The sequence below is a fragment of the Neolamprologus brichardi genome, chromosome 8 (assembly GCF_056152115.1).
Source record: "Neolamprologus brichardi isolate AB-2024 chromosome 8, ASM5615211v1, whole genome shotgun sequence".
NCBI lineage: Eukaryota > Metazoa > Chordata > Actinopteri > Cichliformes > Cichlidae > Neolamprologus > Neolamprologus brichardi.
In genome coordinates this window covers 20,935,307-20,948,982 of record NC_142111.1, presented here as the reverse complement: position 1 = coordinate 20,948,982, position 13,676 = coordinate 20,935,307, and the positions used below count along the sequence as shown (strand labels likewise).

At 39.5% G+C, this 13,676-nt stretch overlaps 2 protein-coding genes across 3 annotated transcripts; one reads left to right on the top strand and one right to left on the bottom strand.

Annotated features, from left to right (window-relative positions):
• Window positions 1–13: 13 nt before the first annotated feature.
• g6pc3 (glucose-6-phosphatase catalytic subunit 3) lies at window positions 14–4,291 on the bottom strand. Of its 2 annotated transcripts, XM_006790925.3 has the most exons (7): window positions 4,038–4,291; window positions 3,517–3,929; window positions 2,131–2,237; window positions 1,934–2,024; window positions 1,698–1,816; window positions 1,022–1,163; window positions 14–913 (listed from the first exon to the last, which is right to left on the bottom strand). In XM_006790925.3, the coding sequence occupies exons 2-7, from the start codon at window positions 3,732–3,734 to the stop codon at window positions 571–573; spliced, it is 1,020 nt and encodes a 339-aa protein (XP_006790988.2). In that variant the 5' UTR covers window positions 3,735–3,929; window positions 4,038–4,291; the 3' UTR covers window positions 14–570. The 2 variants fall into 2 exon arrangements, with proteins under 2 accessions (XP_006790988.2, XP_087700922.1); XM_087844796.1 differs by having other exon boundaries at window positions 3,517–4,291.
• Window positions 3,854–13,379, top strand: lsm12b (LSM12 homolog b). The gene is made up of 5 exons (XM_006790924.3): window positions 3,854–4,246; window positions 6,917–7,050; window positions 7,670–7,779; window positions 10,020–10,146; window positions 12,737–13,379. Exons 1-5 carry the CDS (start codon window positions 4,120–4,122, stop codon window positions 12,827–12,829), a joined length of 591 nt encoding a protein of 196 aa, XP_006790987.1. The 5' UTR covers window positions 3,854–4,119; the 3' UTR covers window positions 12,830–13,379.
• Window positions 13,380–13,676: the final 297 nt, after the last annotated feature.

Sequence of the window (13,676 nt, the reverse complement as noted above, 5' to 3'; positions counted from 1 at the left end):
AAAGGAGAACATATTTATAAATGGTTACCAACTGAAACACGCCCTGCATGTCGATCATTTATTTTTTACTGATTAGGGAATAACAGGAATGTAGCTTTCAAGTTTTTTGGTCACAAAGCAATAACACAAAACTGAGCATCAGACATCTGCGCAATGTTCAAATTCTTTGCCTTTCACTAGTTGCAAATCTGACGTTTTAAACCTCGGTAACAATCTTTGACTCGTAAAGATTCAAACAACACAAAATGCACATAAACAAAGTTGCACTTTTCTCAATAAAGTCGATATTTAGCAAAAATACTGTAGTATTTACAACACTTATGATTGCACTAGATTCACTAGAGACATACTTTACGCCACAATGTCTCAATACCGGCACTTTTAAAATCATCAAATAAAAGGAAAAACACAGGTCACAGACTGGATAAAAGGCCATTGTTTAGTGAATACCCATCAAAATGGTTCTGAAACACAGCGAACATTAAACATTAAATGTGTTTATACAAACTCTGAAGGAAACTCCAGTTTTGGGAGGTGTTTAAGGTGCACATCATGTGTGGAGGAACTCTTCTAGTCTTTCTTTTTTTTGAATGTTAATAGGTGTACCACCCCAGGCACAAGTACCATAACGATCAGAGGCACTAGGACAAATTTGACAAAGAACAGGCTGTAGAAAAGGCTCTGTGGTTGGACCGGGAGCGGTAGACGATTCACGTGGTAAAGACCCATGGATGATACAGCCATAGACAAAGCTCTGGGAGCCCAAGGTAGAGACCATCCACCAGGCTTCCAGTACTGTGCCAGCCCCAAACCCAACAGGGCCCCACAGTCTCGGGTGAGAGAGGAGAATGGGGCTGTGTCCAAACGAATCCATTCTGCATGGCTGCACCATTTCTTGGCCAAAGCAATAGACCTGTTGAATCAAAAACATGACCGGTCATGGAAGTAAGTCCCTTTATATTATCACAATATATACTGATCAGACTCACTGATTAAACATTAATGTAATAGAGTAACTCACCAGGAGAGGTCAATTCCCAGCTGCTTTAATCCAGCATGGAGCATCAGAGCTCCGAACAGCAGCCCGAAGCTTAAACTAAAGAAGAACAGCAGGGGGCGACCTTCTGGTACTCTGCAGCTCAGGACAATCCCCAGAATGAAACCTGACAAGAGCATTTCATCAGATTAAGCTGCACACATGGGAAAACTACCCTATGGGTCTGACAAATCCAATTATGAAATTCTTTTTTGGGAACTACAAAAATCCTGTAGAATTGCACGGATAGTTGATAGCAAGCAGCTCAAAAACCAGCACAAGTGATGATGGAGTGCACTAGTTCTACATCTGTGTTAGAAATATTAACACTGAATAATGTTTTGGAGCAACCAATGCTTTGATCCAGAGGACACCTGTTTTAGGAGGGGCATCAATCATTTCAGCAAATCACATTCTGCAGCACAGCTGCATATTTACACAATCTAGGTCTTAAACATGCTTGCCTGTAATCCATTAGAGTCAGTCAGTGAAAATATTTTGAATTTTGAATTTAAACCTGTATGATTTGCAGCTGTGATCATATATCAAACAAAAATGGCTTTTACACTTTGGAGATCACTGCATTTGGCTTTTATTATACTTTTTATAAAGTGCCCCACCTTTTTCAGAAATATGATTTTTGCATAATATGTATTCAGACCTGTAATGGAGCCAGCAACGACCTGATGCGGAAAGTGTGCGAGGATAAAGATCCTGGAGATTCCAACTGCAACAAGCATCACCACATAGAGGACGTAGGGAGCAGCTGATAAGAGAACACTCCGGATTCAGAAAAGGAGAGATCTGTTTAAAAGTAGTTCCAATGTGCAGCAGTTTTGTGCATTTTTAGAGCCAAAGCAGCATACTGCACTGGATTTAGCTTAAACAGGGACGTACCTGTGAGAACGGGAGTACAGAAAGGACCCCAGCGAGGACACAATGACCCACCAGACTGCTGCTGTCACCATCGCATGTCCAGACGGACTGCCTGAGAAACAGATGCCAACTTTGGACTTGGAGATCTGAATGTTTAATGATTTAAGGACATTGGCTATGACTCAAACACAGTCTATTTTTCTAAGACAACTTCTAACCTGGGCCTGTTTCACAGGTGGACGGAAACTGGTGAATTTTCGGTTGCTTATTGACAAAAAGACGCGATTCACCGATCCACCAGAATGGCCTCTCTCCAAACAGCAACCTGAATAAAAATAAATATAATATATAAATACATTTACACACACCCCAAATAACACAAATACATTCACTATATTTTACTACATTTAATATGTTTTTTTTACTTGTTGAATCTAAGACATTTTTTTCTCCAAAAGCCTCTACATATAATTCAAAGTTCCTTACTGTATTATATTTGGCTCCATCAACACTCGCAGAAAATAATTAGTGTAATCAGAAATATCTAAATCAAAATAATACATGGCTTTTAAAAAATCTATATTATGTCCATAGTAGTTTAGCTGTATTGTTTCTCTACTTGGTACATTTGTAATGTCTTTTGTATTTTTCCTTTATAATTGTTGAGGATTTGGGGCTTCATTTTTTTCTATGCATGTTCCTCTGTCTTTTGCATGTTTTCCTTAAATTTATCTTGTTTTATTTCAAGTTGTTAATGGTATAATGTAAATTTATTATAATGAAAAAAATGTATTTTGTATGCAGGTTTGCACCAAAGTATATTTCAGATCTTGAGGTCCTCAGCTAAGGCTGCTCTGGCCACCCCATAATCTCAGCTGGAAACCAAATGTGTTCAGGCTTTTTCTGTCAGGACACCCTTTCTCTGGTACAATCTGCCTGAGGAGATTGTCAACGTGGTTACCACTTTGTTGCCTCTCATATTTGCTTTATTTTATATTCCTATTTGCTTCTTTTAGTAATCATTTTTTAATTTATTTATTTTCGGTCTTTAATTCTCCCGTTTATCTTTGCGTTCTCAGTATTCATATACCTTGTGTTGTTTAATTTTTTATTTCTTATTAAACGTTTTATTTGCCGTTTCCTATCTCGCCTTGTGAAGCATTTTATAACTTTGTTATTATCCATCCATATCGTTGCTTTCCTAAAATTTAATCCGTTGACAATTTTGGTCACATTTATGTTATATGGTCACTTCTTGTTTTTAATTTCCGTTTCTTTTCTTGTAACACTCCAGGCTGTTTGTGGGGAAAATTCCATTGAACTGGTCCCAAAGGTTCCGCTCATTTCTGTTTCACGTCGGACTAATACAGGGTTGTACTACTTTGCTGTACCGGAAGCAAAGACTAAACTAAAATTATTTTTATTTGTTTAAACTGGAAAAAAATAAACATGTGCAGGCGGTCTTGAATATATAATTAACAATTTTAATGTAAAAAAAGTTATGTATCTAATGTAGCAACATGCTAGCATGAGACATACAACCGTAAGTGTAAAAACTAAGTTGGACGGGAATATTCAAATCGTGCTTCATTAAAACGCCTTACCATTTGAACACTAAGTTCAACCACTCCGATATAGCTGCCATCCAAAGCACCGCTACCCCAGCTCTCCTGTTGATGAAATAAGTAAAAGGAAAGACGAGCAAAAAGGCTGCTTTAGGGTCTCCCATATGAGTGACCGTTAGCCAGAATTTCTCCTGAGTCTTCGTCCTCTGCTGGAGACCTTCGGCCATCCAGACGCCTTGGGTATAAATCTCCTCCATTCCTTTCCGCCTTCTCCCAGTACAAACACTTTGATATGTAGATGGCAATCTAAAGACAGCCCTTTATTTGATGTGTTACAATGAATTCCACAGTACTGCTCTACATCCGGTAGGGGCGGGACACATCGGAAGGCGGTTCAATGGGAAACAAAGCGACATCCTTCGTCGAAGAGAGAAGTTGTATTCGTAGTAGTTCTGCAGTTGAAGACCTTAGTTAGTGATTCAATGACACAACTTTACTTAAACTAGATCTGATTTGGCAGGAATTATAATTCATCACATTAGAAGGAACGATCGACGTACTTTTGTTACGCTCAGGTTTCGTCTCCATACGACATCGCGTCGCTTTACGTAAAGCAGGCGCTCCGGTTTCCTGGCGGAGAAGATGGCGGCTCCTGGACCCGGGGAGTATTTTAGCGTCGGGAGCCATGTCGCATGCGTCACATGCTTGGGCCAACGTCTGCAAGGAGAAGTTGTCGCGTTTGACTACCAGTCCAAGATGTTAACTCTGAGTATCCTTTTGTTTGTTTCGAGCTGCGGATGGAGGGGTTGCTGGCCTGCCTGGCTGCAAGGGCCTGTAGGGTAACCGAAATGTGGCAAATAGTGATCCGCGCAGGCGTAATTGGTGCTAGCAGAAGCACACACGTTTGCCCGTTTTATATATTTTCTTGTTTCAGATAGCACCTCATCTATCTTCTGTCTGTATAAGCCTTTAGTTGGGGTTGCCTGGTAATTTCTTGGCCTCTCGTTAGCCGCTCTAGCGGCGCATGTGTTTTGAATCCACTCATTGTATTGCCAGCCCTCAACATGGATCACTATCTGGCAACGAATCCTCGTAAGGCATCATGGCTGTGTGCTCTCAGCAGGCACAACCGTTGCTAGTTAGCGAGCTAACTGATACTGGGAGAGTCTCGCGTGTTGATGGTCCACATATTGACCTCACATGGTTGGTGGTGCCATCAGCCGGAGATGCTCACGATTATTTGTACAAGTTAGAGATTAAGTGGTTTCCGAGTCCACGCTATACAATCAAGGTGCTTTTAGCATGTTAGCATGCTAGATTTCGGTCAACCCCACACTGCAGCTACTGGCTAGCTCAATTAACGGGTTTGGCGTTCTCAAGCTTATCAGCTGGGCTGTAAATATTGTGTGATTGTGCCACAGTTCATTTTAACATGAGTCATTTGGGTGTGAGTAATAACTTACTTACTAACACTAGTTTGCTGGCGAACATGTCTACACCCATCAGTGTGAGTGAATGAGTGAGTGAGCGAATGTGCATCTTATCATGTTCCTTTATCTCTGATCACCGAGTTAATTGCACAGACTCGAGAGGTTATCGTGTAGTTATCATCATTGTGGCCAAACTTTGAGGTGATTAAATCAAATGAAGAGTGGGGAGCGCTTAGAGCTGATAGTCAAGGTCTTTCTAAGTGTTAGTTTAACACTAAAAACACTTTGTGACGTTATCTGAGCTGTAGAAACGCCTCGACACCTACTTTCAGCTCTACAATGCGTGATAATGACTAGTTATAAACGTGTAAGTGTGCTCAGTAGCCATACAAGTATTGTATGTATTTCTGCTTTACCCTTTGAACGACCCCCAAAACGTGACTAATCGAGGTAATATGTTCACATGCTAAGTTTGAATGCAAGGCCTGTGTAAAATCAGATGACTTTTCTTATGTATTTATCGACTTTCAGACAGTCGTTTCCAATGTATTTATTGCAAGAATTCGGTTTATTCATCAACAGAAGTTATAACTTAAGTTGTTTTTTTAATAATTTGTTTTTTTATGGATCAGTTTGCCAAAAAACATATACCGCTCAGTTAGATCTAATGTTCATAAATGGTGTGCCTTGGGATTTGGTGAGATCCATCTATTATTTAGCAGCTGCACTAGAACTTAATGAGTTGAATTCATATTTGCTAAATTAGCAGACTTCTAAGGTCCCGAAAGATGGTGAGGAAAACAGGACAGTGGATCACTGTATTTTGTGAACCAGAGAGTGGGCAATCCCCTGCCTATACAAAAGAGACTATCTATGAATAACAGTAGTATCTTTAAAGACAAGTTGACTAATCTTAACATTATTCCAAGACGGGATACTTAAACCCACACTCGATTTGAATTAATTTGAATTAGAGGCAGACAGTTTGTTGGAATATCTGTAGAGGGAAACTATATGGCAGTGGAACTTACTGCAAAGTGCAAAAGGGCCATTTTGCTACAGGCGTGCTATCATAAGTGTATAGTCAAAAGAAGAATTGATTGCATGGAGGATGTTCTATGCAGATGTGAATTCATGTGTGCCATGAAATGTTGGTTTGCTCTTAGGTGCACAAAACATTTGTAAACTGCTGCTGTGATATAGAACCCAGAGCAAAACAAAAATCAGACTAGTTCTTATGTTACGCTTGAGTTCCAAAGTCAGCAGATTATCATTGTTTAAGTAAAATTTCCTGAGAGTTGTTATAACTAGTTACTGTACAGTGAGAGGAAACTTTACGTGTTATGACTTAAATAAATAACAAACAGGCAGTGTTAAAGCCCAAACAATGTGTGTATTTCCGGTCAGTCATAGAGCGAGCCAGTCCTGTATTAAGTAGTAATAATAATAACACTTTAGTAATGTAGCGCTTTTCGAGACTTGGTTACAATAAGCTTCACAATCAGTAATCAGCAAGAGAAGGTAAAATGGTAACAGTATCAGTAAAGACTGAAAAACTTGGATAAACTTGATATGACGGGTAATAAATCAATCAATCCAGTAATAATAAATTAAAGTGGAGTGGTGATTAAAGCAATTTCACTCGCTAAAAGCTGTTATGGTAAGTTGTAGATACTGGGTTTGCTGACCTCGTTATGGCTGCTTCGTGACTGTGGATCAGTACATGTTTTTTTTGCAGTTTTTCCTCTCATAACACATTTTAGCCGTCCCCATTCATTCTTTCATTCATTCATAGATGCTACAGGTGGCAGCAATGCTTTCTGTAGTCCCATGCTGTAACTGGCACTACCTTTCACTGTCAGTGTTTGTCAGCCAGTGTTCTCTGAATAATGAGCTTCTCTGTGCAGAAAACCAATGTCCCAAGTTCTTCAAGGGGACAGATAATAGTCATTTTTGTTCTGTCATTCACTGTCACAAAGTTGTTTGCCTTGACCTAAGTGCCTTCATAGAATGTGCTTCCTCCAGTGGTAAGCCAAACCTCAACGACGTCATCCTGATCAACTTAGCCTATGTTTCTGATGTGGACATTATAAATGACCGCACTGAGACTCCACCCCCTCTAGCATCACTGAATGTTAGCAAGGTAAGTCCAATAATTTATTTTATTTTTATACCATTTATTAGTTTTTATGCCTCGGTTTACATCAAGTGTGGTGGGTGTCAGGCGCTGTTGGTGAATGGGCCAGGATATCTCCTAACTTTACAATGAGGATGGCCTGAATGCTCCAAAAATACTTGGCCCTCAGTGAAATGCTGTATTCTTTTGGCCAAAATGCATTTGCCGTTTCGGCAGCGTTTTGAAGAGGCTGTGAAATGGGGCTGGCATCGTCAGTAGGTCTAGAAATAGACTTCTGAGGATTGAGACCCTGATTTGGAAAATTGGAACGCAGCAGAAATAAAAGTCAGTGTTTATAGATTCCCCCCCCACTTGAATAAAGTAAGCCCAAACTGAGCCCTGTGAATAAATGGAGACATGTCGAGGGTGTTTAAATGCTGAGATATAAACAGTGCCTCTGTAATCCTATGCGGGAAAGTGAAATGTACTTTTATACAAACCAAGTTCACTGCTGTACCTAAAATCACAATTGGAACCTGGAAGTTAAAAGAATAAGCTGTTCTTGTTTCAGACCAAATATTTGATGTGCCTAAAGAAAAAAAATTAAATAAAAGAAATGCTGTGTGTTCTTTTTTAATCTTTACAGCTTGCCAATCGAGCACGGACAGAAAAAGAGGACAAGCTGTCCCAAGCCTATGCAATCAGTGCTGGGGTTTCTGTGGAGGGCCAACAGCTATTCCAGACTATTCACAAAACGTAAGAACTTTATGCTACTGTTCATTCACTTCACAGGTCAGATGGGGGTAAATGTTCACCTGATCGGGTCAAATTTCTCACTGCATACTATATATATCATTGACCACTAATTTGAGTATTTTATGCCACTAGTGGCTTAAATCGCTTAAAGATCTTCATGATTCAATCAAAATCAACCTTTTTAATGTCATGTCAAAATGGGAAGTAAAATATTCAAAAGAAAACCCAACAGTTCAGCAGAATCATGCTGCTTATTTAGAAAACAGAAAGCAATGACATCATTTTTTTCCTTTTAAAAAAGCTGACTTTGAAAGTTTGAAATGTGAACTAATATAATTTTGTCTGTAGCCATGTTAAAAATGAAAAATTCACAGTGTACACATCTGTACATTGCGCAGATGTGTACACAACAGTGAAAACAAACCAGTCAACTTGCTGTTTGAAGCATTAGATTGAATTTTAAATACATAGATATTTATTTCCCATTGCCAAAACTTTCAGGGATTTTCTTGAGATAGTTTAATAACCTCACAGTTGCATCAGAGCAAAGCTCTTGCCAGCATTCAGATACAGTTATGACCATATTTATTTGGACAGAGTGGACAATGGCAACTTTAATTTTTGCTTCAAGTTACATTTATATTACTGGTGTATAACTCTTGGCTTTCCCGAAAAGTTGATCCTGTTCATTTGGACTCGTTTTTAGTGGGAGAAACGTTTCACCACTCATCCAGGTGACTTCTTCAGTGTCAGCTGACTGCAGGTCTCCCCAACCTTATAAACAGTATATTTGCACAGTGACTGAAATACTAATGATCAAGGAACTGACCTCACAGCCCATTGTTCCTTCAGTGGGCTAGTTTCAGTCATTCAGTTTCAGTCTGATCAGTTTTTTCTGTGAGGCTGTTTCTGTGAATCTACGACATGTGATCAAAGGAGCTGTCAATGCAGGCCAGAAAGACGTGTCTGAGAGATCATTGACTCTAGATTACAGAGCAGCAATGACTAGTTGTCTGTGGGCTCTTCACTTGTCTGAGTCCATAACGGTGTTTAATGCCCTGCTTTAGGCTGCAGATTCAAATCTTGATCTTTGTAATTGTAATGGGGACAGATGGATGCTTTGCTGGGCTTGGCAATTTAAAAAAAGAAGAAGCCTGGAACAGTGGTAGGTGATCACAGGATTCTTTCTATAGTCAATAAGAAACACCCCCATCATATGTCCATCATAAAGAGAATACTCTGTGACAAACCGCAAAATGGCGATCGTTGATCAGTCACAAGGTCAGGTTAGTGGGAAGAAGGAACAAAAAAGGGGGAAAAAGCCAGACCTGTTTAGGAACAGCATTCTTTGGACAGTCAAATGCAGCTAGGTTGACTGGAAAGAGCTTTACAATGCAAATTGAAACTGAGAATGCACTACAAAAACAAAGCGAAGGTTGTTGGAAGGCCAGAGATGTTGAATTTCAACAATAACCTGATCTTAACCCACTCAAGCAAGAATTTCCTTCAGTTGTGTGATAAAGATCTGGGAAAAGGAATGCAAAGTATTAAACGCAGTCATTGAAGTCTGAGATTTAGGAGTAACTCAGGATCAATATTAATGGGGAAAAAATACTTGGCGACTAAAAGATTAAAAATAGTTTTATTTAAAAGTGGTTGATATTTGTAAAGCTTTCATATTTTTGTGCAACCTGTTGAAATAAAGCTCTAATCTGTAAATTGAAACCGAAATATATTTTCATCTTGTTCCCTTTGAGCTGATTCATGAAGATGAATGCGCCTCTTGATATTTTAACTTTTACACTTTGTGACATGAAGGAATCAGGCTGAAGTTTCAGATATCTGATCCAGCCATGTTTTAGCCCTGAATCAGACTGTAATTGGATACCTGTCTGAGCCTTTTCCTTCTTCTTTAGTCAAAGGTCATATTTTGAATAAAACGGTCATGTTTGTTGCAGCTCACGTAGTTTTCGATTTAAGATGTTTTCAAAAACACAGGAGACCAGATGCCCCACAGTACTGTTCACTCAGAAACGTGAAACATGTCCATTGTTGGCTCTGGTTTCACTTTCAAGTCGTTAACTCTCCGTATGACAAACGTGCTGCTTGTTTAACCTGCTTGAAATGTTTTCCTTAGAAACAGAGCTATAGATGTCATAAACACTAGTCTGAAATTTGCAGAAAGAAAACAAAAAAGCATTTTCAGCTGTGGCTAAAAGGTCGTTTTATTTTCTTTACAGCATCAAAGACTGTAAATGGCAGGAGAAGAACATTATTGTGATGGACGACGTCATAATCTCACCGCCTTACCAGGTTGAGAACTGCAAAGGCAAAGAGGGAAGCGCTTTAAGTCATGTACGCAAAATAGTAAGTACTACTACACTTTCTATTTTCACCTTTTCACATGTGTAACTGTTTATTTCATGACGACTTTGTCTTCAGCTTTTGTTTTTACTTGATTAGGGGGGGTTAGAGATTCCAAAGTGACATTTTCAGACTTGATTTTCTTTCTCTTTTTTGTGTGTGAGCATGTGCTCATCTCCACATGCTTGCAAGTTTGGATTAATCTAATAAATCCGCAAATCCCTCGACCTCTGTTACTTCACCTTTGTCCGTGATGAGTGCCCCATATGCTGCATTTTAACAACAGTTTTTCGAAGTTGTATGCAAATGCGATCGCTGTGCTCTGTGTTGAATGTTCTGTTCTTGGTAGCATGCATCACTAATTCCATATAATCGTTCTTATTGAATGAGTTCAGTTCCACTCTTAGCCTCTTCCTCGCTGACGATTTGATCGCTTTTCTAGGAAAATTCAAGTCTGTAAATCTGCTGTCTTGTTTTGGGCACAGACAGAAAACGGTGTAAATGGAAAGTGCAAATGTTCCCCCGATTAGACACTTTCGCCCCTCTTTTCCCCCCCCACCCAACGCAGTGTAAGACTTCCACATTCAAGTGTATACATTAGGTGTGTTCTGTCACATAAAGCTGCTCAATCGTTACAAACTATTATCAGGATTATTTAGCACAGTCATTCATAAACTTAAGAGTCTCATCTCGAAGGGGGATGACCAGTGAATAAGCTGCAGGTCAATTGCTGGAGGGAGGTGGGGGCAGACAGGGATGGGGGACCTTGGATCACCTGCATGGCAGCAACAGGGTGAGCAATGGAGAGCTTAAGCTGACTGCCAGCTGTTAGGCACTAGGGCTGCCACGATTAGTCGACTAGTCACGATGACTGAATTAATAGTCGACGCGTCGTTTGAAGCTTTGTAAGATCCCAAAAGACGCAGGAATAAGTAGTAGGATTTAAGAGTGTAATAATGGACTGAAACAGAAGATGGCAGCACTGCATGTACAGGGATGCCAGCTGCCCTTAAACCCCGAAGAAGAAGCTTTGTCCCAGAATTCATAGCGCAGCCCAGTGCAGTAGTCAATAATGGCGGCAGCTAGTTAGTGTTAATATTACTCTTATTATTCTTTTTGAGTCACAAAATAAACGTTTAACATATTTTCAGGCGAACATATGTTAAAATATGTTAAAAAAATATGTCAGCTGTGTAAACTTCAAATATCTGCTCAGTTTATCAAGACACCACATATTTTCAGAAGCGCTCTGACGTGGGTAACAGATGTCTCACCAGCTCGATAGCGAGCCGGGGTTCAAGGTTCACTAGAGCCAGTGAGAACACCGGACTCCCGGCAAATCATTTTCAAACCCACCGCTGTCTTTCACTACTCAGGTTAAACATGATATATTAGTCACTTGGATAACTTAAAAATGTTACTGTTAAGCTTTTTTTTTTTTTTTAGTATTTTATTTGTTCCTGAGTAAATCGGTTTGGCTGAGATTAAAGTTATAGTTTTTACACAGCTTAATAAATGTCAAGCAGACAGCTGATTATCAGAAGTGTGAGATGCTCGAGAATATACTCCGGTGTCCTGTTATATTTTAGATAGCAAGGAGCAGACGGCTGAGTTTATTAAACTCCACCGAAACAATCTGCAAATTTCATTAAAATTTAATAAACTATCATCTTGTCTTTATTTTTAGTTAGCACATACCTTAAACACTTCAAGCTGTAACCTAATGATAGTTATGTAAGATCAGATGCATGCTGGTGCAATAAGCTGTACGTTTTACGCCCAATGGATGATGATCTGATTAGTCGACTAATCGCAAAAATAATCGGTGACTAGTCGACTATCAATATAATCGTTTGTGGCAGCCCTATTAGACACCACAGAAAGCGAACTGTTGTGAGACACCCTGAGCAATCAAGAGAACCACTAATAGCACTTTACACAGGTTCATATATGGAGACTTTGTGAGTTTAACTTTTGGTAAAAAAAAAAACAGTTAAAGTGGGGGGGGGGTGTCTCTGGCTTTCGGTCCTCTGTGCAGAAATCACGTGTATTTTTGTGCCATGGAGCTGAGAGCAGCTTCTGAAATATGCCAAAGTCATTGGTGTTGCATTCGGTGGCCTCAGGCCTCATTCTCTAGTTTTTATACACCCATTCCCAGCACACTCCAAAACTTGACAGACACTTTGTTGATGGGTACCAGATGATCATGGCTAAACACGATTTGAATTGAGCAAGACCACATTCATTTAGCTATTAACTTTAGCTATGGTCCGAGTGAGGGGAACTTAAAGATAAGCATGTGTTTGGGGGGCCGTAACAGTAATTCGTCATAAGACTTGCTTTTTATATTTGGAAAATGTTTGTTGAGCTTCTCGGAGCCGGTGACTTGTTTTGTTTCACGTCAGTTGTGACTCAATTTTGTTGTTATTCCTATCTTTGGTTTTTCCAGGCTGAAACAAGTTCAGATTTGTCTCGTTTCTGTCAATTCGGTGTCTCTATGTTCTATCTGTAAACCGTAGCTGGTTCAAGTCTCACCATAGTAATTTTATCTATTAATAATGTTTTATTTGTTGTTTTTGCTTTACCCTCACAGGTTGAGAAACATTTTAGAGACGTGGAAAGTCAGAAGTCCATGCAACGTTCACAAGCACAGCAAACACAGAAGGACTCCACTTTATCTTCTTGAGTTGGCGGTGCGGGTCGGCCGGAGAAGGCGACGCGGGTGGTTTTGTTCCCACTGCCAGACAAAGTCGGCATTCCTTCTCCACAGTCGGAGACCACCAGGAGGAGCGCTGAGGGCCCTGGATCCCGAAGATCAAAATACCATTAAATGAAAAAGACAAAAAAAGAAAGAGGAAAGATTAAATCTTAAATTAGACTTTATAAAGAATAATTTAAACATGAACCATAAACCAACCATAGTTTCCTTAACTAACTTGTCTCATTCTGCCCCCACTCCTCCCCTCTTGTCCTTGAAGCCTTTTCTTTTTCCCGCCCTCCTTCCTTTGCCTTCAGTTCCATTTCAAAAAAGAGAAAACTAGAGCAGTCAGAAAGGCTTGTTAGCTTTATTTTCTGTCATTGTTTCCTTTCTTTTCTTTTTTTTTTCTTTTTTTTTTTTTTTGCTGTATCCATGTTCTACTGTCTGTATTTTCTGTATTTTAAACAAAATGTGACTTGAAATGCCACACTTTAAAGGACATTTTCTAAAATAAAAGTAACAAAAATTCTGACTGTAATACCGTAATTTTCAACGACTTTTTTTGAGAGCAACTTTTTTTGTTTTTTTGTTTTATTTTTTTAAATTGCCAGGGTGCTGTCTTTTTCTTGTCTTAACCCTGATTCTATATGATATCCTCGGAATACATTTGGCTGCATTCCTGAGGAAACTCCCACTTACTTGTGTCGCGTGAACTCAGACTGACCATCAGCTGTCCTCAGTAAGGACAACGTTTTAATCAGATTCAGGTTACACTCGGGTTTCACTTTCTGTCCTGTTTGGTAGCATTGTAATCTGTGTAACTGCAGGAAACTGA

Coding starts and splice junctions, on each gene's coding strand:
- g6pc3 (XM_087844796.1), bottom strand. CDS start 3,734: ATGGAGGAGATTTATACCCAAGGCGTCTGGATGGCCGAAGGTCTCCAG. Junction 1,164..1,697: donor CGTTGCTGGCTCCATTACAG/GTCTGAATACAT, acceptor TGCTCTTGTCAG/GTTTCATTCTGGGGATTGTC. Junction 914..1,021: donor CTGGGAATTGACCTCTCCTG/GTGAGTTACTCT, acceptor TTGATTCAACAG/GTCTATTGCTTTGGCCAAGA.
- lsm12b (XM_006790924.3), top strand. CDS start 4,120: ATGGCGGCTCCTGGACCCGGGGAGTATTTTAGCGTCGGGAGCCATGTC. Junction 4,247..6,916: donor GTCCAAGATGTTAACTCTGA/GTATCCTTTTGT, acceptor GTGCCTTCATAG/AATGTGCTTCCTCCAGTGGT. Junction 7,051..7,669: donor CATCACTGAATGTTAGCAAG/GTAAGTCCAATA, acceptor TAATCTTTACAG/CTTGCCAATCGAGCACGGAC.